At 40.6% G+C, this 24,252-nt stretch overlaps 1 protein-coding gene across 1 annotated transcript in view; it reads right to left on the bottom strand.

Annotated features, from left to right (window-relative positions):
* Nucleotides 1–17,561, bottom strand: part of exosc10 (exosome component 10) — an 84,338-nt gene extending 66,777 nt beyond the window's left edge. Inside the window, exon 1 of the mRNA XM_034173240.1 lies at nucleotides 17,364–17,561. Coding sequence (XP_034029131.1) covers nucleotides 17,364–17,486 — 123 coding nt within the window. The 5' untranslated portion in view covers nucleotides 17,487–17,561. The remainder of the gene's footprint in view (nucleotides 1–17,363) is intronic.
* Nucleotides 17,562–24,252: the final 6,691 nt, after the last annotated feature.

The following is a 24,252-nucleotide window of genomic DNA, read 5'->3' as shown; positions in this document are numbered from 1 at the left end:
GCAGCCTCTCTTATTCCTGAGATTGGCAGAAAGGCATAGCCAGACATAGATGAAAAGAGATTGGAAAGGAGTGGGAAATCCAACATATATTGACCAATAGGATCCCCAGGGGAGTGCCTGACGAGTATAAACTGGTTAATCAATAGCGCTGGATTCGAATCTTCCATCTGTTGGTGGTGCTCAATTAATAAAAACGTGGACAGAATAAAACTACATCCACTACAATGTACAGAAATTAGAAATTGGACTGAGGAAGGATTTAAGGGCTGTCCATTCACAGTTAGAGAGCCACGTCCCTTATGGCCTTCCGAGAATCGTATTAGGCTCTGGATATGTTGTTGGCGAGAAGGAGGTGTTTGTGCCATGTTCGGAGAACATAGCTGCACATTCATTCCCAACAACACGCTGCAGACGGCAGTCTCACTCAAGCCATTGACGGGCTGAGGACGTTGAACAGGAAGATGAAAGAGCACAGTGGAGTAAACACACGAAGGCTTGGGATTGGTGGCTGGACGGGATGGGAAAATGGAGGTCTTTGATTTCTTCACTATTAGTATCTATAGCAGTATTTGCTGTGCATTCTAACATGTGTGGATGTTGTTGTATTCCAGTCTCCGAGGGCCTGTAAATAGAATGATACACCACAGCAATAAGTCCAGTACCAGGAGGGGGTCCAGCATCATATCCACTTCTGGGGACAGATGTACGACAAGGAGGACGATGGCTCTCCGACCTGTACCCAACCAATGGAAAGTATGATGACCCGACACCGATGATGGTGACAATGATACATCACCTCTGGGGTTAAGCCTATAGAGAAAACAATACCATGATGAACCTCTTAGTGTAAAATCTCAAAAAGAATGTGCTAAGCTGGAGTGATGCCTACTGTATGTGTAACAGGCGTAAACGGAGGGGAATGTTAAAGATTTTGTATATATGGATCACTGTTTAAACGTTTGTACATTTGTCTTCTTTCTCATGAGACGGTGTTGTGCTGTTTTGCACTTCACCCTGAGAAAGACGTGTTATTCAACCTTGTTTAGCTTGTCTTCTTTCTCATGAGAACGGTGTTGTGCTGTTTTGCACTTCACCCTGAGAACTACGTGTTATTCAACCTTGTTTTAGCTTTGTCTTCTTTCTCATGAAACGGAGATGTGCTGTTTTGCACCTGTCTTAATGCAATCCTGAGAATTCAATTTTGTTTTAGCACTCTGGGGTCAATCTGAACTGGGAATGAAGGACTGGATGTACTTATTGTTATAACATAACTTTGTTTTCGTAGCCGCTAACGACTGGGAGTAAAAGAACTGAAGGTTGAATTTTGACTGATTGTGATGCTTAGTGTTCCAGGCAGATGCAAAACAGCTGATAACTGCAACAGACGAACGAGATGTGCTGACCTGAAGTGTTCTTCCTTTACAGCTGCACTTGACGTATGCGTTTATGTTATGGGAAGAAACTTGTCTTGCGTCATTACCCCCACCCTTAGGACAAGTTTCTTGTTATGTGATGAGGGCGTCTCTTAATAAAAAGAGCGGAAAAGCAGGCCAGACTTTAGTGTAGCCTTGGTGTACAGCCTGGCCGCACTCCGCGCGGAATATTTGACTTTCTGTCTCACTGGTGTTTCTTGACTCTGTTTGTCTTGTTAAAGGTTTTAAAATGTTGGAGGAGAAAATACCCAACAAAGAGAGAGACCGAATGTTTAATAGACCACATTTAACTGTTTAGTCTGTGGTGCAATTGAAGGTGCTATATTATTTTTCTTTTTGAATTTTTATGCTTAAATAGATTTTTGCTGGTTATTGGTGGTCTGGGAGCAGGCACCGTCGCTACGGGGATGGGGTAATGAGGGATGGCAGGGGGAGAGAACTGCAGAGAGGTGTGTAAGACCACAACTCTGCCTCCTAGTCCCAACCCTGGACAGTCACAGTTTGGAGGATCCCAGAAAAATTGGCCAGATTTCTAGAAATGAGAGCTGCTCCATCCAAAGTGGATGGATGCCATCTCTCCTAACAAGACCAGGTTTTTCCCCAGAAGCTTTGCCAATTATCTATGAGCCCACCTCATTTTTTGGACACCACTCAGACAGCCAGCAATTCAAGGAGGAACATGCGGCTAAACATGTCACTTCCCGGTCCGATTGGGGAGGGGCCCAGAGAAAACTACAGAGTCCGACATTGTTTTTGCAAAGTTACACACCGATTTAATGTTAATTTTAGTGACCCTCCGATTGGCGTAACCGAGTGTCATTACTTGCCCGACGTGAATATACAATCTTACCAAATTTACGCTTAGCCTTAGCCAGCAATTTCAAATTTCCTTCAATGTCACCTGCTTCTGGCCCCCAGAAGACAATTGACTATGGTTGCTGGTGTCGCTAACCTTCACATTCTCAAAACAAAGTCGCCAATAACCAGAGTTTGATCCTCGCAGGTGTATCGTCGAGTGGGGAAAACGGTAGAGATGTGACGGGTGACGGTGTACACGGGGCTTCTGTTTAGGGCTACGCTTCCTCCTCACAGTCACCCAGTCAGCCTGCTTGCATGTAGACGCTTGTAGTGCTGCTTCAACGGCGCAGAACCCTCACGAGTCACGACGGCGACCAAAATATCAAACAGGTTTGATTTCATCCGACCATACGATTCCCGATTGGGAGGTGGTCATGAGATGTTAAACGCAGCTCGTTACTCCATGTAGATTGCACGATGCAGGACGCACGAAATTAAACTCCCGGGCTGAAAAATGTTCCCAGCACGCCCCTGGGTTTGGTTGTCTTTCAGCCATGTTTTAAGCTGTTCTTGAATAAAGCAAATGTGGGGCTGAACCTGATTGTCGTTGGCAGAGTATTCCATGTGCTACTGCCCTAACAGAGAGTACATTTGAGCAAAGGCAGTTTTTCTAAATTTGATGTCACAATCACCCCTAGTGGAGGATCTGGTGTTAATTTCATTGTTACTTTTCCTGTTAATATACTTCCTCAGAGGAGGTGGGGCCAAACTGTGTAGGGACCTGTACACAACACAACACATTTTAAATAGCATGAAATTCTCAATCTTAAGTTTATATTTTTCTAAGATTGGACAGTGATGAGAAATCTTGTTTTTACTGTCCAATATTTTTACAACGTTTTTGTACAATTGTTCAACTGGTTTCAGTACAGTTGTTCCTGCAAAAGGACCATGTTGTAATGCAATACTCTATATGTGACAAGATCATGCAGTGTAAGTAGATTTGGCCTATATATATTGTAATAAACGGTCTTACGTGTTTAAAATTACATACTCGTAGATTGAACTTTACAGTGTTAGTTACCTTTTTGATATGTTTTTTGAATATAAGATTTGGGTCTAAGACCACTCCAAGATATCTGAATTGGTTCACAAGCACCAGTTCTTCCCCTTCCAAGAAAACATGGGATCTGGCTAGCTTAATTGGTCTTTTAGTGAACATCATACATACAGGTTTTTTTGGTGTTCAGCAGAAGACAATTTTATGTAGCCATTTGTGCATTTTACATAGTGCATTTGTGAGTTCTACAGATATTTTGTCAGTCTTTCCCTGGGAAGATTACTGCATCATCTGCATACATTTGCATATTTAGTTCAGAGCACACATCGGGGAGATCATTTATATACAGGAGAGAGAGAGAGAGGGGCTAATATGGAGCCTTGTGGAAGACCAACATAACTAGGGAGATAAGAGGATGTGGCAACCATCCACAACAACACACTGCTTTCTATTCGAGAGATAAGATTGAACCACTGAATAGTATCCTCTGAAAAATTAAAATGTGAAAGTTTAGCCAAGAGAGCTTGATGGTTAACTGTGTCAAATGCTTTCTTTAAGTCTAAAACATGGGTCCTACATTATGGCTACATTCTTTAAGTCTAAAAATACAGCTCCTACATTTTAACCATTAATTCCATGGGTTGCAGTGAAGGCTGTAACACTACTCTAAGACATTTATTCTGGCTTTCCTTAGACCTTTCATGGTTAAATCCATCTACAGAGTATCTGATCAAAGTCTTTCACGCACTCTGTAACAGCCTCTCCAATAAGAACGGCTCATGGAATTTAAGAAATTAAATAAGTGAATTGATTCAAATGCGTGAAGACCATGCTTTTTATTTCTCTTCCTCCCCCGTATGAAAATCTGCCAAATGTATCACCTCAAAATGATTACATATGTTACTGGATTGTTCCCAAATAGTAACAAAATCCTTCCAAAGCCCAGCTAAACTGAACAGAAGTCAACCACATGCACGTACTCACCATTGTAAAAGTTTGTGGCCCTGGACCTCACAGAACTCCTGAAAGCCAGGGAAGCTCCGATAGAAATCGTACTCATCTCCAGCCTGAGGACGTCAGCAGATGCTTTGGTGGCTGATAACACAGCACCCAGTGCATGCTGCAGAGAACAGATGGATCAAAGTGTGACTAAGACACTGGAATGTGATTAAACAGAGAGCAATTACATCGGAAGAGGAAAAACTGGGATTCTTTTTATCTGCTCTAGTTTTGATTGGTGTCGCCACAGTTGATCAAATGGATCCATAAATGTATTTTTCTTTAATAATGCTCACTTATAAATAATGCGGTCTGTTCTCACAGGCAGGTTCATATTACACAAAGATTCATTTTCCGCTGGAGCTGTTTGGTGTCCCTCAGCAGCAGAAACACTAGGAATAAAGTTCACTCCATACCATTCCCTTCTGGTTCCATTCGAGCTTATTGAGTGTTATTTGAAAAAGTGTATACAATTGGGTCCACAAGTATTTGGACGGTGAAATGTTTTTTGATTTTTCACTGTGGCTGAGAATACATACACAACGGTCATGACGTGTGCACAGTAGGCTGATGTACCTGACCATCATCTTTGATGTATCAACAAAATTAAGCTACAAAAAAGAAAAAAATAAATAACATTTCAAAGCTAAAGTAATTTTAATTGTACTCAGTTATGTTTGCTATTGTACGTATAGTTACTGCAAACCTGAAGAAATACTGCTACCCTACATAAAGGCATCCAACACACACACACACACACGAAAAGAGATACATTGTGTTGATCAAAAAAGAATACAAACATCTCCAGTAGATATTAGTCATCCAAACGGTACCAGGCCAACTCGTAGCACCTTGTCAAGTCAGAGCACTTTTCAAACTGGCAAGCAGACTCACTGTGTTACAGCCACTATGTTTTATTTACTTCATTAATGTTGATTTGTGGAGGTAATTTATTTTAAAGTCAGTTAGCGTAATAGCAGGCTGATGCTTGTTTAGCGTGGCGTTATCCCACGCTGTAAAAAGCATTTTGGTTATGCTTGCTGACTGAGTAAGCAGTAAATCGGACAAATCATAAACTCATTTCTCAAAACAACCAAGGTGCTACAAGTTGACTATAAATCATCCAGAAATGACATTTATTTTCACCTGGGCTTAATGCACTAGAGGTTAAGAGAGTGGAGTAATGTTTGATGCACACACAGTGTGTATTTATACATATATTTGGCAGTACTGTGTATACAGTAGACCTGTCCACTGCAAATACAAAATTCCAGCCATTAATAATTTTCTCAATACAAAATAATTTTCATGTCACAAATCCATCATGTATATACAACCCCTGGCAAAAAATTATGGAATCACCGGCCTTGGAGGATGTTCATTCAGTTGTTTAATTTTGTAGAAAAAAGCAGATCACAGACATGACACAAAACTAAAGTAATTTCAAATGGCAACTTTCTGGCTTTAAGAAACACTATAAGAAATCAAGAAAAAAAAATTGTGGCAGTCAGTAACGGTTTATTTTTTTAGACCAAGCAAAGGGAAAAAAATATGGAATCACTCAATTCTGAGGAATAAATTATGGAATCATGAAAAACAAAGAACGCTCCAACACATCACTAGTATTTGTTGCACCACCTCTGGCTTTTATAACAGCTTGCAGTCTGAGGCATGGACTTAATGAGTGACAAACAGTACTCTTCATCAATCTGCCTCCAACTTTCTCTGATTGCTGTTGCCAGATCAGCTTTGCAGGTTGGAGCCTTGTCATGGACCATTTTCTTCAACTTCCCCCAAAGATTTTCAATTGGATTAAGATCCTGACTATCTGCAGGCCATGACATTGACCCTATGTGTCTTTTTGCAAGGAATGTTTTCACAGTTTTTGCTCTATGGCAAGATGCATTATCATCTTGAAAAATGATTTCATCTTCCCCAAACATCCTTTCAATTGATGGGATAAGAAAAGTGTCCAAAATATCAACGTAAACTTGTGCATCGTGGGAACAGTGCATCGTGGGAACCCCCCAGCAGTCTACGTCTATAGCAGCATAACTAAGGGATGGTTCAGGGTCACCTGATCCAGCCTAACTATAAGCTTTAGCAAAAAGGAAAGTTTAAGCCTAATCTTAAAAGTAGAGAGGGTGTCTGTCTCCCTGATCTGAATTGGGAGCTGGTTCCACAGGAGAGGAGCCTGAAAGCTGAAGGCTCTGCCTCCCATTCTACTCTTACAAACCCTAGGAACTACAAGTAAGCCTGCAGTCTGAGAGCGAAGCGCTCTATTGGGGTGATATGGTACTACGAGGTCCCTAAGATAAGATGGGACCTGATTATTCAAAACCTTATAAGTAAGAAGAAGAATTTTAAATTCTATTCTAGAGTTAACAGGAAGCCAATGAAGAGAGGCCAATATGGGTGAGATATGCTCTCTCCTTCTAGTCCCCGTTAGTACTCTAGCTGCAGCATTTTGAATTAACTGAAGGCTTTTCAGAGAACTTTTAGGACAACCTGATAAATGCATCTCCCCAGTGCCTTTACCTGACATGCAGCCCCATATCATCAATGACTGTGGAAATTTACATGTTCTCTTCAGGCAGTCATCTTTATAACTGGTGGTTGGCTCTCACTGCGGTATTGTATCACTTCCTGTTCCGGAGCACAGCGGTGTTTTTCTGTATCTGTTAGCTGTTTAATCTGCGCAGATAGATTGATCTAGTTATCTAGATTACGATTTGTTTCCCAGTGTAATCTTTACGTGCCTTAACTAAAGCACTCCTTCTGCTGAATCACCTCTAAATTATTCACTTTGCGTGTTTTTAGGAATCCGCTAGGTTAGCGTAGCTACTAGCTCTTAGCCGATTTAGCATGGCTTCTCCTGTCTCTCCCACACTTTTCTGCTCTGGGTGTGAAATGTTTAGTTATTCCTCGGCCTCCTTTAGCAGTAATGGTACTTGTAATAAGTGTAGCTTATTCGTAGCTTTGGAGGCCAGGCTGGGCGAATTGGAGACTCGGCTCCGCACCGTGGAAAATTCTACAGCTAGCCAGGTCCCTGTAGTCGGTGCGGACCAAGGTAGCTTAGCCGCCGTTAGTTCCCCCCTGGCAGATCCCAAGCAGGCTGACTGGGTGACTGTGAGGAGGAAGCGTAGTTCTAAACAGAAGCCCCGTGTACACCGCCAACCCGTTCACATTTCTAAACGTTTTTCCCCACTCAACGACACACCCGCCGAGGATCAAACTCTGGTTATTGGCGACTCTATTTTGAGAAATGTGAAGTTAGCGACACCAGCAACCATAGTCAATTGTCTTCCGGGGGCCAGAGCAGGCGACATTGAAGGAAATTTGAAACTGCTGGCTAAGGCTAAGCGTAAATTTGGTAAGATTGTAATTCACGTCGGCAGTAATGACACCCGGTTACGCCAATCGGAGGTCACTAAAATTAACATTAAATCGGTGTGTAACTTTGTAAAAACAATGTCGGACTCTGTAGTTTTCTCTGGGCCCCTCCCCAATCGGACCGGGAGTGACATGTTTAGCCGCCTGTTCTCCTTGAATTGCTGGCTGTCTGAGTGGTGTCCAAAAAATGAGGTGGGCTTCATAGATAATTGGCAAAGCTTCTGGGGAAAACCTGGTCTTGTTAGGAGAGACGGCATCCATCCCACTTTGGATGGAGCAGCTCTCATTTCTAGAAATCTGGCCAATTTTCTTAAATCCTCCAAACCGTGACTATCCAGGGTTGGGACCAGGAAGCAGAGTTGTAGTCTTACACACCTCTCTGCAGCTTCTCTCCCCCTGCCATCCCCTCATTACCTCATCCCTGTAGAGACGGTGCCTGCTCCCAGACCACCACCAACCAGCAAAAATCTATTTAATCATAAAAATTAAAAAAGAAAAAATAATATAGCACCTTCAACTGCACCACAGACTAAAACAGTTAAATGTGGTCTATTAAACATTAGGTCTCTCTCTTCTAAGTCCCTGTTGGTAAATGATATAATAATTGATCAACATATTGATTTATTCTGCCTAACAGAAACCTGGTTACAGCAGGATGAATATGTTAGTTTAAATGAGTCAACACCCCCGAGTCACACTAACTGTCAGAATGCTCGTAGCACGGGCCGAGGAGGAGGATTAGCAGCAATCTTCCATTCCAGCTTATTAATTAATCAAAAACCCAGACAGAGCTTTAATTCATTTGAAAGCTTGTCTCTTAGTCTTGTCCATCCAAATTGGAAGTCCCAAAAACCAGTTTTATTTGTTATTATCTATCGTCCACCTGGTCGTTACTGTGAGTTTCTCTGTGAATTTTCAGACCTTTTGTCTGACTTAGTGCTTAGCTCAGATAAGATAATTATAGTGGGCGATTTTAACATCCACACAGATGCTGAGAATGACAGCCTCAACACTGCATTTAATCTATTATTAGACTCTATTGGCTTTGCTCAAAAAGTAAATGAGTCCACCCACCACTTTAATCATATCTTAGATCTTGTTCTGACTTATGGTATGGAAATAGAAGACTTAACAGTATTCCCTGAAAACTCCCTTCTGTCTGATCATTTTTTAATAACATTTACATTTACTCTGATGGACTACCCAGCAGTAGGGAATAAGTTTCATTACACTAGAAGTCTTTCAGAAAGCGCTGTAACTAGGTTTAAGGATATGATTCCTTCTTTATGTTCTCTAATGCCATATAACAACACAGTGCAGAGTAGCTACCTAAACTCTGTAAGGGAGATAGAGTATCTCGTCAATAGTTTTACATCCTCATTGAAGACAACTTTGGATGCTGTAGCTCCTCTGAAAAAGAGAGCTTTAAATCAGAAGTGTCTGACTCCATGGTATAACTCTCAAACTCGTAGCTTAAAGCAGATAACCCGTAAGTTGGAGAGGAAATGGCGTCTCACTAATTTAGAAGATCTTCACTTAGCCTGGAAAAAGAGTCTGTTGCTCTATAAAAAAGCCCTCCGTAAAGCTAGGACATCTTTCTACTCATCACTAATTGAAGAAAATAAGAACAACCCCAGGTTTCTTTTCAGCACTGTAGCCAGGCTGACAAAGAGTCAGAGCTCTATTGAGCTGAGTATTCCATTATCTTTAACTAGTAATGAGTTCATGACTTTCTTTGCTAACAAAATTTTAACTATTAGAGAAAAAATTACTCATAACCATCCCAAAGACGTATCGTTATCTTTGGCTACTTTCAGTGATGCCGGTATTTGGTTAGACTCTTTCTCTCCGATTGTTCTGTCTGAGTTATTTTCATTAGTTACTTCATCCAAACCATCAACATGTTATTAGACCCCATTCCTACCAGGCTGCTCAAGGAAGCCCTACCATTATTTAATGCTTCGATCTTAAATATGATCAATCTATCTTTGTTAGTTGGCTATGTACCACAGGCTTTTAAGGTGGCAGTAATTAAACCATTACTTAAAAAGCCATCACTTGACCCAGCTATCTTAGCTAATTATAGGCCAATCTCCAACCTTCCTTTTCTCTCAAAAATTCTTGAAAGGGTAGTTGTAAAACAGCTAACTGATCATCTGCAGAGGAATGGTCTATTTGAAGAGTTTCAGTCAGGTTTTAGAATTCATCATAGTACAGAAACAGCATTAGTGAAGGTTACAAATGATCTTCTTATGGCCTCGGACAGTGGACTCATCTCTGTGCTTGTTCTGTTAGACCTCAGTGCTGCTTTTGATACTGTTGACCATAAAATTTTATTACAGAGATTAGAGCATGCCATAGGTATTAAAGGCACTGCGCTGCGGTGGTTTGAATCATATTTGTCTAATAGATTACAATTTGTTCATGTAAATGGGGAATCTTCTTCACAGACTAAAGTTAATTATGGAGTTCCACAAGGTTCTGTGCTAGGACCAATTTTATTCACTTTATATATGCTTCCCTTAGGCAGTATTATTAGACGGTATTGCTTAAATTTTCATTGTTACGCAGATGATACCCAGCTTTATCTATCCATGAAGCCAGAGGACACACACCAATTAGCTAAACTGCAGGATTGTCTTACAGACATAAAGACATGGATGACCTCTAATTTCCTGCTTTTAAACTCAGATAAAACTGAAGTTATTGTACTTGGCCCCACAAATCTTAGAAACATGGTGTCTAACCAGATCCTTACTCTGGATGGCATTACCCTGACCTCTAGTAATACTGTGAGAAATCTTGGAGTCATTTTTGATCAGGATATGTCATTCAAAGCGCATATTAAACAAATATGTAGGACTGCTTTTTTGCATTTACGCAATATCTCTAAAATCAGAAAGGTCTTGTCTCAGAGTGATGCTGAAAAACTAATTCATGCATTTATTTCCTCTAGGCTGGACTATTGTAATTCATTATTATCAGGTTGTCCTAAAAGTTCCCTAAAAAGCCTTCAGTTAATTCAAAATACTGCAGCTAGAGTGCTGACGGGGACTAGAAGGAGAGAGCATATCTCACCCATATTGGCCTCTCTTCATTGGCTTCCTGTTAATTCTAGAATAGAATTTAAAATTCTTCTTCTTACTTATAAGGTTTTGAATAATCAGGTCCCATCTTATCTTAGGGACCTCGTAGTACCATATCACCCCAATAGAGCGCTTCGCTCTCAGACTGCAGGCTTACTTGTAGTTCCTAGGGTTTGTAAGAGTAGAATGGGAGGCAGAGCCTTCAGCTTTCAGGCTCCTCTCCTGTGGAACCAGCTCCCAATTCAGATCAGGGAGACAGACACCCTCTCTACTTTTAAGATTAGGCTTAAAACTTTCCTTTTGCTAAAGCTTATAGTTAGGGCTGGATCAGGTGACCCTGAACCATCCCTTAGTTATGCTGCTATAGACGTAGACTGCTGGGGGGTTCCCATGATGCACTGTTTCTTTCTCTTTTTGCTCTGTATGCACCACTCTGCATTTAATCATTAGTGATCGATCTCTGCTCCCCTCCACAGCATGTCTTTTTCCTGGTTCTCTCCCTCAGCCCCAACCAGTCCCAGCAGAAGACTGCCCCTCCCTGAGCCTGGTTCTGCTGGAGGTTTCTTCCTGTTAAAAGGGAGTTTTTCCTTCCCACTGTAGCCAAGTGCTTGCTCACAGGGGGTCGTTTTGACCGTTGGGGTTTTACATCATTATTGTATGGCCTTGCCTTACAATATAAAGCGCCTTGGGGCAACTGTTTGTTGTGATTTGGCGCTATATAAAAAAAAAATTGATTGATTGATCGCTAATTGAAGAAAATAAGAACAACCCCAGGTTTCTTTTCAGCACTGTAGCCAGGCTGACAAAGAGTCAGAGCTTTATTGAGCTGAGTATTCCATTAACTTTAACTAGTAATGACTTCATGACTTTCTTTGCTAACAAAATTTTAACTATTAGAGAAAAAATTACTCATAACCATCCCAAAGACGTATTGTTATCTTTGGCTGCTTTCAGTGATGCCGGTATTTGGTTAGACTCTTTCTCTCCGATTGTTCTGTCTGAGTTATTTTCATTAGTTACTTCATCCAAACCATCAACATGTTTATTAGACCCCATTCCTACCAGGCTGCTCAAGGAAGCCCTACCATTATTTAATGCTTCGATCTTAAATATGATCAATCTATCTTTGTTAGTTGGCTATGTACCACAGGCTTTTAAGGTGGCAGTAATTAAACCATTACTTAAAAAGCCATCACTTGACCCAGCTATCTTAGGGAGTTTTTCCTTCCCACTGTAGCCAAGTGCTTGCTCACAGGGGGTCGTTTTGACCGTTGGGGTTTTACATCATTATTGTATGGCCTTGAATTACAATATAAAGCGCCTTGGGGCAACTGTTTGTTGTGATTTGGCGCTATATAAAAAAAATTGATTGATTGATTGATAAATCTCATTGGAATGGCACCAAACAAAAGTTCCGGCATCATCACCTTGCCCAATGCAGATTCGAGATTCATCACTGAATATGACTTTCAACCAGTCATCCAAAGTCCACGACTGCTTTTCCTTAGCCCATTGTAACCTTGTTTTTTTCTGTTTAGGTGTTAATGATGGCTTTCGTTTAGCTTTTCTGTATGTAAATCCCATTTCCTTTAGGCGGTTTCTTACAGTTCGGTTACAGACGTTGACTCCAGTTTCCTCCCATTCATTCCTCATTTGTTGTGTTGTGCATTTTCGATTTTTGAGACATATTGCTTTAAGTTTTCTGTCTTGACGCTTTGATGTCTTCCTTGGTCTACCAGTATGTTTGCCTTTAACAACCTTCCCATGTTGTTTGTATTTGGTCCAGAGTTTAGACACAGCTGACTGTGAACAACCAACATCTTTTGCAACATTGCGTGATGATTTACCCTCTTTTAAGAGTTTGATAATCCTCTCCTTTGTTTCAATGGACATCTCTCGTGTTGGAGCCATGATTCATGTCAGTCCACTTGGTGCAACAGCTCTTCAAGGTGTGATCACTCCTTTTTAGATGCAGACTAATGAGCAGATCTGATTTGATGCAGGTGTTAGTTTTGGGGATGAAAATTTACAGGGTGATTCCATAATTTAGTCCTCAGAATTGAGTGAGTCTATATTTCTTTCCCTCTGCTTGGTCTAAAAAGTAACCGTTACTGACTGCCACAATTTTTTTTCCTGATTTCTTATAGTGTTTCTTAAAGCCAGAAAGTTGCCATTTGAAACGACTTTAGTTTTGTGTCATGTCTGTGATCTGCTTTTTTTCTACAAAATTAAACAACTGAATGAACATCCTCCGAGGCCGGTGATTCCATAATTATTGCCAAGGGTTGTATTTCACCACTTTCTCTGTGCACGACTGCTGTGGTGATGAAATAAAACAATGATATAATTGTAGTGTAGGGTTTAAATAATAATAATAATGCATTTTATTTGTAGGTGCCTTTCTCAGCACTCGAGGACACTGCACAGGAATAAAAACAAATAAGACAACAATAAAAACAGTTTAAAATTAGGCAGTGCAATTGGTCAGGTAGAAAAATCAGTCTTAAACTTATGGGTTTAGAGGTTGGATTTGAAAAGTGGGAGAGAGTTTATATTTTTGAGGACTGATAGTAATGAGTTCCAGAGGTGGGGAGCAGAGCAGCTGAAAGCTCTGCCACACCCATAGTGGTGACATGGGTGGGGGAGACAGTCAAGTGAATGGAGGAGGAAGATCTGAAGGTGCGAGACGGAGTGGCAAAATGGATGAGGCCAGACAGATATGAAGGTTCGAGGTTGGGGATGCGGAATCTAACTGGGAGCCAGTGGAGCTGTTGCAGGACCAGGGTTATGTGGTTGATAGAGGTGCTTCTGGTGATGATACGGCTAGCTGAATTCTGAACCAACTGAAGCTTATGGTGGTATTTGTAAGGAAGACCAAAGAGGAGAGAATTACAGTAGTCCAGATGAGAAGAAACAAAGCTGTGAACAGCTATAGGGGTGAGGGAGGGGCAGAGACTAGGGATGTCCCGATCAGGTTTTTTTGGCCCGATCCGATTCCGAGTCATCTGATTTTGAGTATCTGCCGATACTGAGTCCCGATCCGATACTTTAAAAAAACTGAATGAACAATGAATAAATGCTAAATATATAATATTTTCATTTTAATCACCCTATTTTATTATTTATGACTTAAACAGTGCACTTCTCCTTGAGGTACCTTGAACAATCAAGTAATAATCTACCAGACTTAAAAAAAATTACAAATTTCCATGTTATTTTGTCTAAAAATAAATGTCCAATGTTCCTTATGTTAAAAAAGAAATTATCTAATCTGAAATAACAGGTGGTTTTAATTTACAGATGAAAGGTTTCTAAAGAACCATTTACTGATTTAGCTAATTCAAGTGTTCTAAACTTTTTTTTAACAGTAATCAGAAATTTTGAGTTAAACAACAACAACAACAACAAAACATTTCCAAGGATTTTTCTTCCGAAAACTGCTCTATAAATGAGTAGATCAGTGGTTCTGCACCGATCTGTTTTGTACAGATCAGTGGTTTCTGCCACTCGTCTTCCGTGTTTTGGCCTGATGCGTCGTTCCTATTGGACAGCACGAAGCTATGTCACAGCTCAGAGTGTCGAAAGTTGGATTGGGTTGAACTTATGTTTTTTCTTTTGTTCAAAAAAAAAAAAGATTGGGTTGAATTTTGACCGCGTCGGCCTGCCAACAAGCGGCAATGCGCGCTCACATCAGAAGCGTCGCTTTAGCTCAGCTTTTGATGCGACGCTTCTGAAAAGCAACGCGCCTCATTGAAAATACTGCTTTTTACACCGATTCTTGATGCCTCTGACGCTTCCGACGCGTGAAAGGCCCATTAATCTGCAATAATGAGCTTGAAATAGCGCTGATCAAAATAATGAGGATAAAATCTATATCGGATTCCTGATCAGGATGCAACGTCTGATTTCGATCAAGTCTGAAACCACGTGATCGGGCCTCATTTCTGATCACGTGATCGGATCAGGACATCCCTAGCAGAGACAGTTAGTATTACGTACATGGAAGTATGCAAACCAGGTGATGTTATTGATCTGACATTGGAAAACTAAAGTACTGCCGAGGATGGTACCCAGACTCTTAACCTAGGGGGAGACCGAGAAGTTGTCAATAACGAAAGGAAAACTGTCCATTTTGGACAGAGTTGGACTCTGTTTTATCACTGTGTAATTTGAGGAAATCTGAGGAGAACCAGGATTTTATTCCTGTTAACCAGTCAGTAAGGGAGGGGGGGTGAGAGAGTGGAAGTGGGTTTGCTGGAGAGGTAAAGCTGAGTGTCATCGGCGTAGCAGTGAAAGATGATGTATTTGCAGAAAATATTACCAAGGGGGAGGAGGTAAATGAGGAAGTGGCCCCATGACAGGGTATTTAAGCCAGTCTAATGAAGTATGGGTAATGCCAATGGAGGATAATCTATAGAGGGTTTTCAATCACGTGACCGATTTGCTGCAGGACAGCTGCCGTCTCCATTCTGGATTACAGGGAGGCTGGCGCGTGATAGAAAAATGGAGAGAATGTACAGTTATTATGATGCTTTAAATCCTTGAGATAAAGCTATTTATCAAGATAGATGTGTAGCAGTTGGTTCAGGGGATCCGTATCTTAAACCAGATATTGAATTTAGTGGTGATGTAACGAACTGGCCGACAATGTCACACTGTGACATTGTGAACTAGGAAGCTGCCGACCTCCTGCAGAGCATCACAGCGGAGCTCTGAAAGCGGAGGTCACTTTGAAGTCCTGAGCGATTTCTCTCACCAGACGTTAGAAGGGCAGCTTGCGGATCAGCAGCTCAATGCTTGAGGACCACAATGTAAATAAGCATCCGTATCGGAAGCGTTCTTGTGTTATCCTCAGCAGTATTTTTATGTATTCTTATATAATTTTATTGCCGAATAAAATAAAATAAAATAAAATTCTAGTAGCAGTGGATTTCTGTTAGCGGCGGATCTCTCTCTGCGCCACACCGACGTTGAAGCTTCTGCAACTGTTCACCAAATGCACGTAGCGTATCACAGTGGCCACCGCGTCGTAATCCAGAATAGGCGCGGGACACAAAATGACGTGACCGATAAGTCACATGAAAACCCTCTATAGAGGAGGGAAAAAGTGGACAAAGTAAACATTTTTTATTCTACAAAACATCACTTTTACAGCCAGTTTTCTTTCAACAAATCAGGGGATGGATACATGAGCATTTCTACATTATTGAATACGTCTTGGACTTTACATCAAAAGAAAAACATATAGTACAGACACTTGCCCAGTTCCGGATCATTGCCAGTTCTGGATCACTGCTGTAGTATTTGTGCCACCGTTTCTCGTAATCAGCACAAATAAGCTAATACTTGGTATCAATGGAAAGACTGATGTTTTGTCTACAAATGACCACAAGCTCGACCGGATCCAGCCATCTTTGTAATCAGCAGAGGAATCAAAACATTCCGGTGTCTGCGGTGTGCGCACGTTTTCTGACTCACTCATTCCTGCAAGTTTGAAAGTAACGATCTCTAAGACGTAGCAAAGGTGAGTTAGCCATTCAGTGTTTTTGGTTCTAGAGTGGGAAAATACTTACTTGGGTAGAAAATGTCAGTGTGTTATGTCTTGCTGTTTAATTGAATTCATCTCTGACGCAAAAATTTGCTGGTTGTGGATCACTGAAGCAGCAGCCTCGTGTCAGTACTTGTGAGTCATGTGGACTTTGGGGGTCATCTCATCATCACGAATGGGCATGAATGTGGGGGCCTTTACTTTTTAATTCGGGAGAAATCTCACTTCCACACTTCATTTTTTGCTTGTAAAAATGTATAACGGCGCCTTTTGAAACTAAGTAAACTCTCATTTAATAAATATAATTTCTATCATTTTGTTTCCAAAACACTTTCTTGGGCACAGTGTGTATCATTCTGCATTAGAAGGGCTCCAGCCAGATGCCAGGAATGAACCCAAAGTGACGCAGAGCGTCGTGATCCAGAACCGGCAAAAGTGATCCATTTCTGGCAAATATTTGCACCACACATAATGCAGCTTCACACTTTTAAGTAGAAGCGCTACTCCACCCAGACTTTTTCAGCTAAATAACACCCAAGTACCCAATACAACAATACACAATTAAAGGACATTCAGTTGTATTATGGCTCCGTATAGCAGGACTTTAAAAAAGGTGATCCGGAACTGGGCAACCGTCTGTACGATAGTGTGTGATAAAGCAAAATGCCAGTCAGCTTTTTAAAAAAAACTGACTGTGCAGGGAGATGAGGGAGGGAAGCCACCAAAAAAAGCTCCTGAAGGACTTCCAGGCTTTTGTGGCTGTGACTGGAGCTTCATGTCGGAGTGGCACAGAAAAGGATTTCCATTCCTCGGTTTGAGACTTTGGTGCAGCTTATCGTAGCTGTGATGAAGTACACGTTACTTCCCCGTGTATAAACTGTAACATCGGTTTTAATCGTTTTAGAGGCACAGCCCTCCCTAATAGATGAGACTACCATAAATAATAATAAAATGACGGTAAAAGCTGCGTTTGTGTGTGGATTTTAAACCTGCGCCAACCGACCGAACACACCAACTCCTCCTCTGCTTAGTTTGTCTTCACTTACTTTCACAAAAGAGTCTACGTCTTTAAACCCGGGACATAAGTCGGTGGTTTCTTGTTCTTCTACATCTGAATTGTTGCTTTGTTGTCCGCTGTTTGTCGAAACATCGCTTTTTGAAGACTCCATCACAAACTGTGTACATGTGAACACCAGAAGCCAACTTCCGCAGGAGCTTCTTCTTCTCGGTGACGGACAGGACGTCAGGGTGGGACAGCGCCACTACATGGTCTGGAGTAATAGTAATAATAACAATAATCACAATAAGTAGGACGTTGACCCATGGAGAACCACTGTTCTAGATGTGGTCATTTGTACTATATACGGAGGACAGCTGTACAGTTATACTACATTTTTTAAGTATTGACATAGAAAAATTATTGGCTTTTATTAAAGTCTTTATTGAAGATTAAATTTATTTTGTGTTCAATTTTCTAAAAATAATTTTTGTCGCCAAAAAGCTTTTCTGAAGCTTCCTAAGCAGTAACCAGTACAATATTCCATGTCAAGAAATTATGAATAACTGAAGTTTTATGTTTGCGCTGTGACATTAGATGAAATTCCTCCCCACCTTTTTTTTTTTTTTTTTGGTTGACACACAATTCTGTTGTTGTTGAGACACAATTCTGCTGTTTTGTCTGGAGTGTGAACATGTTCATTCTGGGTTTGGGGTCACCTGCTACAGGAAATGTCCAGATTTGAATCTGATGTCTGGGATGTTAGAGGATGGACAAGTTCTGTCAGGTCTGCAGCAACCTCACAGGCTTTTATTTTGAAATACAGGCTCTTATTGTGGAAGTGTGTATTAGCCGATCACCTTGCTGTTTTCACGACTTGAACCCTCAAGAAAAAAAATTCTTTCTAGATTTCAGTTGATGCTCCGGATACACAAACATACAGAGGGCATTTGCCTTTAATAATAATAATAATAATAATAATAATAATAATAATAATAATAATAATAATAATAATAGTGGTTAAAGTGTTGGGCTTGAGACCAGAGTATCCTCAGTTCAAATCCCAGCTTGACCTGAAAATCACTAAGGGCCATTGAGCAAGGTCCATAATCCCCTAGTGGGCACCTTGCATGGCAGCACCCTGACATCCTGGTGAATGTGAGGCATTACTGTGAAGCGCTTTGAGCATCTGATGCAGATCGAAAAGCGCTATATAAATGCAGTCCATTTACCATTTAGTAATATGAATATATATGATAATATAAAAACAATAATAGTAGCTTAAATAGAAGTGGCCCATTATTATTGTTTTTGGGTTCCATTGTTTGTCTGTTTTTAATGATGATTTTTATTGTCTTTTTTAACCTGTGAGATTTATGTAAATTTGGCATTGTTACGCACTTTATTCTGAAAGTGCTATATATAACTATAAGTAGTTATTATTAATTATTATTAAGTAATGTAACTAATCTGTATCTTGAGTTAGACATTTTCTCTACACCACTCGCAAATAACCCCCGCTAATAATTTTGCATAGATTCAGAATAAATAATATAATAAGTTGTTGTTGCATTTTAAATAAATGTTTTTAGGTTCAGGACTGCAATTGCACAAAACCTCTGTGGACCTCACCTTTGGATTTGCGGCATTAGACTAAACTCTGACTGATCAATCATTAAAATAAATAACTCAATAAATAAATAAATAATCAAAGTAAAAAAAATAAACAATCACAAGGTGCAGATTTGCAGTCATTATGAATGTTCTGTCAACGAACCTTTGCTGCTCTTGTATTGTTTTAAACTATTCATAATTAACTATAAAAGTAACAGTCATGAAAAACGATGGTTTTCAGTTGTTTAATGGTGATAGATGCTTCAACGCAGTGCTGCAGCTTCATATCTATTGCAATAGGATGCAGGTGCCATAAGGGGGGAGTATTGACATTTTAAATGTGCACTGCATTGTGGGTAGGGAGTCATGTCACAGCCATGTGTGAATCCATTCAGCATTGAGCAGTTTTCATACTGAAAATACATCTCATATTTTATTATCTGGAGTTTGTGTGTGTGCGTGTGTGTGTGTGTGTGTGAGAGAGAGAGAGAGAGAGAGAGAGAGAGAGAGATATTGAACGGTCAATAGAATGTGAAGCACTATTGGTGAATTATTGACACAGCAGGTCATTACTGATGATCTGTGGTGTGTAAAGAGAAACCTCTCTTTTCTTCACTTCCCCTTCTTATTGATGTCTTCACAGGCTCCTCTCCCTCTTATTATCTTAAAAGCATCTCTGCAACACTGCCTCGATCAATATTTGACAGCAGTGTCCTGTATCATTTCGTTCAGTGGGACGGATCTGAATTTCAGCAGTGTGACAGCACACAGAAGCAGCTCTTTTCCAAAAGCTGATAACTGGGCGTTTCCCGTCATGTATGATGACGTGTAGACATGCGTGATGCATGGAGATGCATATGTCGGGATCAAAAGCCTCTGATTCCATACTATGACTTGTGTTCTACAACTACTATGACCTCAGTAGTTACTGTGTGTGTCTAATCCTGCTATTTTGAGGTTTGAGAAAATCTACATCCAAACTGGTTAGAGTAGTGGTGGGCAGACTGATCCAGATGTCAACTACAGCACCGCGCTTGTAGAGCGGAAACCTCCGCCGCAACACTAGTTTCCAATTCCACAAATTTTTACCTTGGAAAAAAATTTCAAGGTTAAATTCCTCTTAGAAGTGGCTTTTCATCAGATAAAATATAATACAACATATAGATCCAAAGGGCTTTTCAATGTTAAAATCAAATATCTACTAAATCTGCAATACGGCTCAGATGCAGATCAAAAGTCTGTCACAAATGAGAGTGACTGAGGCACTTTTACTGAGATACGAGGGCTGTCAATAAAGTAACGGTCCTTTTTATTTTTTTCAAAAACTATATGGATTTCATTCATATGTTTTTACGTCAGACATGCTTGAACCCTCGTGCGCATGCGTGAGTTTTTCCACGCCTGTCGGTGACGTCATTCACCTGTGAGCACTCCTTGTGGGAGGAGTCGTCCAGCCCCTCGTCGGAATTCCTTTGTCTGAGAAGTTGCTGAGAGACTGGCGCTTTGTTTGATCAAAATTTTTTCTAAACCTGTGAGACACATCGAAGTGGACACGGTTCGAAAAATTAAGCTGGTTTTCAGTGAAAATTTTAGCGGCTGATGAGAGATTTTGAGGTGATTCTGTCGCTTTAAGGACTTCCCACGGTGCGAGACGTCGCTCAGCGCTCTCAGCCGCCGTCGTCAGCCTGTTCAAGCTGAAAACCTCCACATTTCAGGCTCTATTGATCCAGGACGTCGTGAGAGAACAGAGAAGTTTCAGAAGAAGTCGGTTTCAGCATTTTATCCGGATATTCCACTGTTAAAGGAGATTTTTTTAATGAAAGACGTGCGGACGGATCCGCGCGTCGGGACGCAGCTGACGCGGTGCGGCGGCACAGGAAAAACACCTCCGTGTTGATAACCATTTGTAAAATCCAGGCGGCTTTTGATGGCTTTCAGTGGAGTGAGTATATGAGAAATTGTTTAACAGGCAGGACATGTTCCAACTTGTCCTTAAGGCTTTCAACAGAAGTGTTTTTCCTGTGGTGGAGCGTCGCGGTGGCTGCGTCCCGACGCGCGGACCCGTCCGCACGGACCCGTCCGCACGGACCCGTCCGCACGTCTTTCATTAAAAAAATCTCCTTTAACAGTGGAATATCCGGATAAAATGCTGAAACCCACTTCTTCTGAAACTTCTCTGTTCTCTCACGACGTCCTGGATCAATAGAACCTGAAATGTGGAGGTTTTCAGCTTGAACAGGCTGATGACGGCGGCTGAGAGCGCTGAGCGACGTCTCGCACCGTGGGAAGTCCTTAAAGCGACAGAATCACCTCAAAATCTCTCATCAGCCGTTAAAATTTTCACTGAAAACCAGCTTAATTTTTCGAACCGTGTCCACTTCGATGTGTCTCACAGGTTTAGAAAAAATTTTTGATCAAACAAAGCACCAGTCTCTCAGCAACTTCTCAGACAAAGGAATTCCGACGAGGGGCTGGACGACTCCTCCCACAAGGAGTGCTCACAGGCGAATGACGTCAACGACAGGCGTGGAAAAACTCACGCATGCGCACGAGGGTTCAAGCATGTCTGACGTAAAAACATATGAATGAAATCCATATAGTTCTTGAAAAAAATAAAAAGGACCGTTACTTTATTGACAGCCCTCGTATAATGCAAAATGTACACCAAATGGGCTTTTCAGTATTAAATTCAAATGTACACAAAATCCACAATCCTAATCAGATCAGGATCAAACTTTGTCAGGCCATAAGGAATGCCAGTCTTCACCTCACTTTCAAATATGAGAGTGATTGGGGCACGTTTGATTAAGATATAATGTAAAATATACATTAAAAGGGGGTTTCAATGTTAAATTGAAATCAAATTTCAAATTTATGAATTTATAAAAATGCAATACGAGGGGCGATTGAGACATTTTGAACATGACCCAGGAAAAGTAGGGCATGGTTCTCCATCTTTTGTATTTTGAGAAACTAGCATTTCTCAACCTTGCAGCATTGAGTCAAACCTTCACACATTCTTGAGAAATGTTGATTTCTCAGAATGCAAAAGATGGGTTCAAAATTTAGCAATCACCCCTTGTACTTTCGAGTTCAATTTGTGTAATTTTCATGTAATTATGAGATATGTTTTGTGATACTTTGCTCTCATTTATAATTTAATTGAAGAGATAAATAATCCAAAATTATTCAGATTGCATTATGTTTTTGTAATCCAGTGAATTACGTTAGTAATTACAGATTTGTATTCAGGAAATGATTACATTTACAAATTAATCTGACCCAACCCTGGTGGGTACTCACTACTCTGTCTTTAGAAACACAGGGACTGGCGATGCTTTCACAAGGCGGGACTCACATGCACTAAATGTGCACCCACACCTGGTCTGGTTGTGAAAACAAGGAACGGAAACACTCAAATCACAACACACATAGTGGGAGTTTTGCTTCATTCTTTACACAGGAGACAGTTCTTTTACTTCATCTTTATAAACAGTTGTTGGCAACTGCAACAAAATGCAATAGGTGCAATAAAATGCCTTTTATTGCACCTTTAAAGGTAATTGTGCACTTTAATCTTATATTCAATAGTGGCAGACATAAAAAGGCACAAACAGTCCAAATATTTATGGTCCTGAATCCTTCTGAATGTGTTTTTTATCCACTGTTTAGGACATTACTGCTGTTAAAACACTCCTTTAACTTTTTCATTATGTTGGGATTTTTTAATATTAATGGTGTGTCACAGCAACACTTAAAAAAAACCCAAGAGAACTACTCAGTGAATTATTTTTATTAACCCCTCGATTAGAAAACACAAATGCACCAAACAATATCATACATGCACAGCTTCAGCATATCAAGGTCAGCTGATGACTTTTCAATGTGAAAACATTACTGCCACGATCTCACGGAGATCACATGATCAACATAATACTGAGGAGTCACGACAGAAAGGCCAAGCATTGAATTCACGTTTGTTCATCAGTGTTCAGGGAGATAAGAATTGTGGGTAAGTTGTTTATTTGTGTTCCGATTAAGTTTCCCTTTTCTGACCTTGAACGTAGCAACAAACTTGGAAAAGTATTGTTATAAAAAGACAAAATGTACAAGTATAGAGTACTTGTATTAACCAGTGTGTGCACTGTCCTGTACTACCTTGTAACAGGTAGCATTTGTGTTACTGCACCAAAAAGGCTGTGTGAGCGTCTCTGACTGAATGTAACTCTGCTCATGTATTTTTCATATTCCTGGTTTGACTGAGAAATCTGACTGGAAGTCGGCCACCAGTATGTACAATGCCTAAAGGCATGACAGGTACCCTCATATTGGCTATTAATTTGTCCTGGTTGCTTCTTGCAAAGCAACACTTGACCTTTGTGCAGAATTTTAACTAAACCAATAAATAAAAATTAAGATCCATAATAAACATAAAGAGAAAAATCAAAGGAACATTGCCACAGTACTGGCACATTACAAACCAAAGAGGGTGGCAATGCTTCTGTGCAGCCAAGACACATTAATTGTGTAACGTTTAGTGATAGACCGATTAATTGGGCTGATTAAATGCAGTTTATGCAGAAATGCCCTCGGCTCATGACTGCATTCACGAGACCAATTGGTAGGCAAGCGTGTCAGAATGGCTTAGGTGTAACATCGCTACGGCTTGCCCTTGTGTCAGTCTGCAGGTGGACGGTTGCCTTAAAACAGTGGGAATGGGTGTTGTCAAATACTGGAGAAATGTGCCAATGCTGGATGTAACATGACCTTAGAGAAAACTGTAGGACTTCAATTTGTAACATCCAATTTGTGTGTCACATGCATAAAAATTCCAGTTCAACATTATGCATCAGCCACTGGCCACAATCTTCTTGAGCTGGTATCGGTCGACCACTAGTAACAATGTCTTTTAAAAAGTTTAAAGATAATAATAAAACATAGAAAGATGCATTTTTTGTGTAAACATTTGTTAGCTTAACAATGACATTTTGCGATGGAAGAATGCATTACCCACATGTAAAGCCACAAAAACAACAGAACAGGATACAAAGACTGCTTTCAGAAATGTACATAGGGACAAAAAAAAACCCCAAGCCAAACCAAACTGTCTTTATCAACGCTTTATAAACGCTCTTTATCCTGTAAGCTGCCCTAGACTGGCCTGAAGATTCCACAGCTTTTCCGCTGGTTCCTGTGCACAGGTTCCCCATCGTAATTTGGTAAAAAACAAACACCCCCCCCCCCCCCCCCGACATTCTGACTCCTGCCCGGGTTAAAGTCAGCTTTTCTAGCTCCCACATTGATTTTATTTTAGTCCATTTGAA

This window comes from Thalassophryne amazonica, chromosome 6, assembly GCF_902500255.1.
Source record: "Thalassophryne amazonica chromosome 6, fThaAma1.1, whole genome shotgun sequence".
NCBI classification, from domain to species: domain Eukaryota; kingdom Metazoa; phylum Chordata; class Actinopteri; order Batrachoidiformes; family Batrachoididae; genus Thalassophryne; species Thalassophryne amazonica.
Note: the sequence above shows the minus strand (reverse complement) of the source record. Positions and strands in the feature narration are given on the sequence as shown.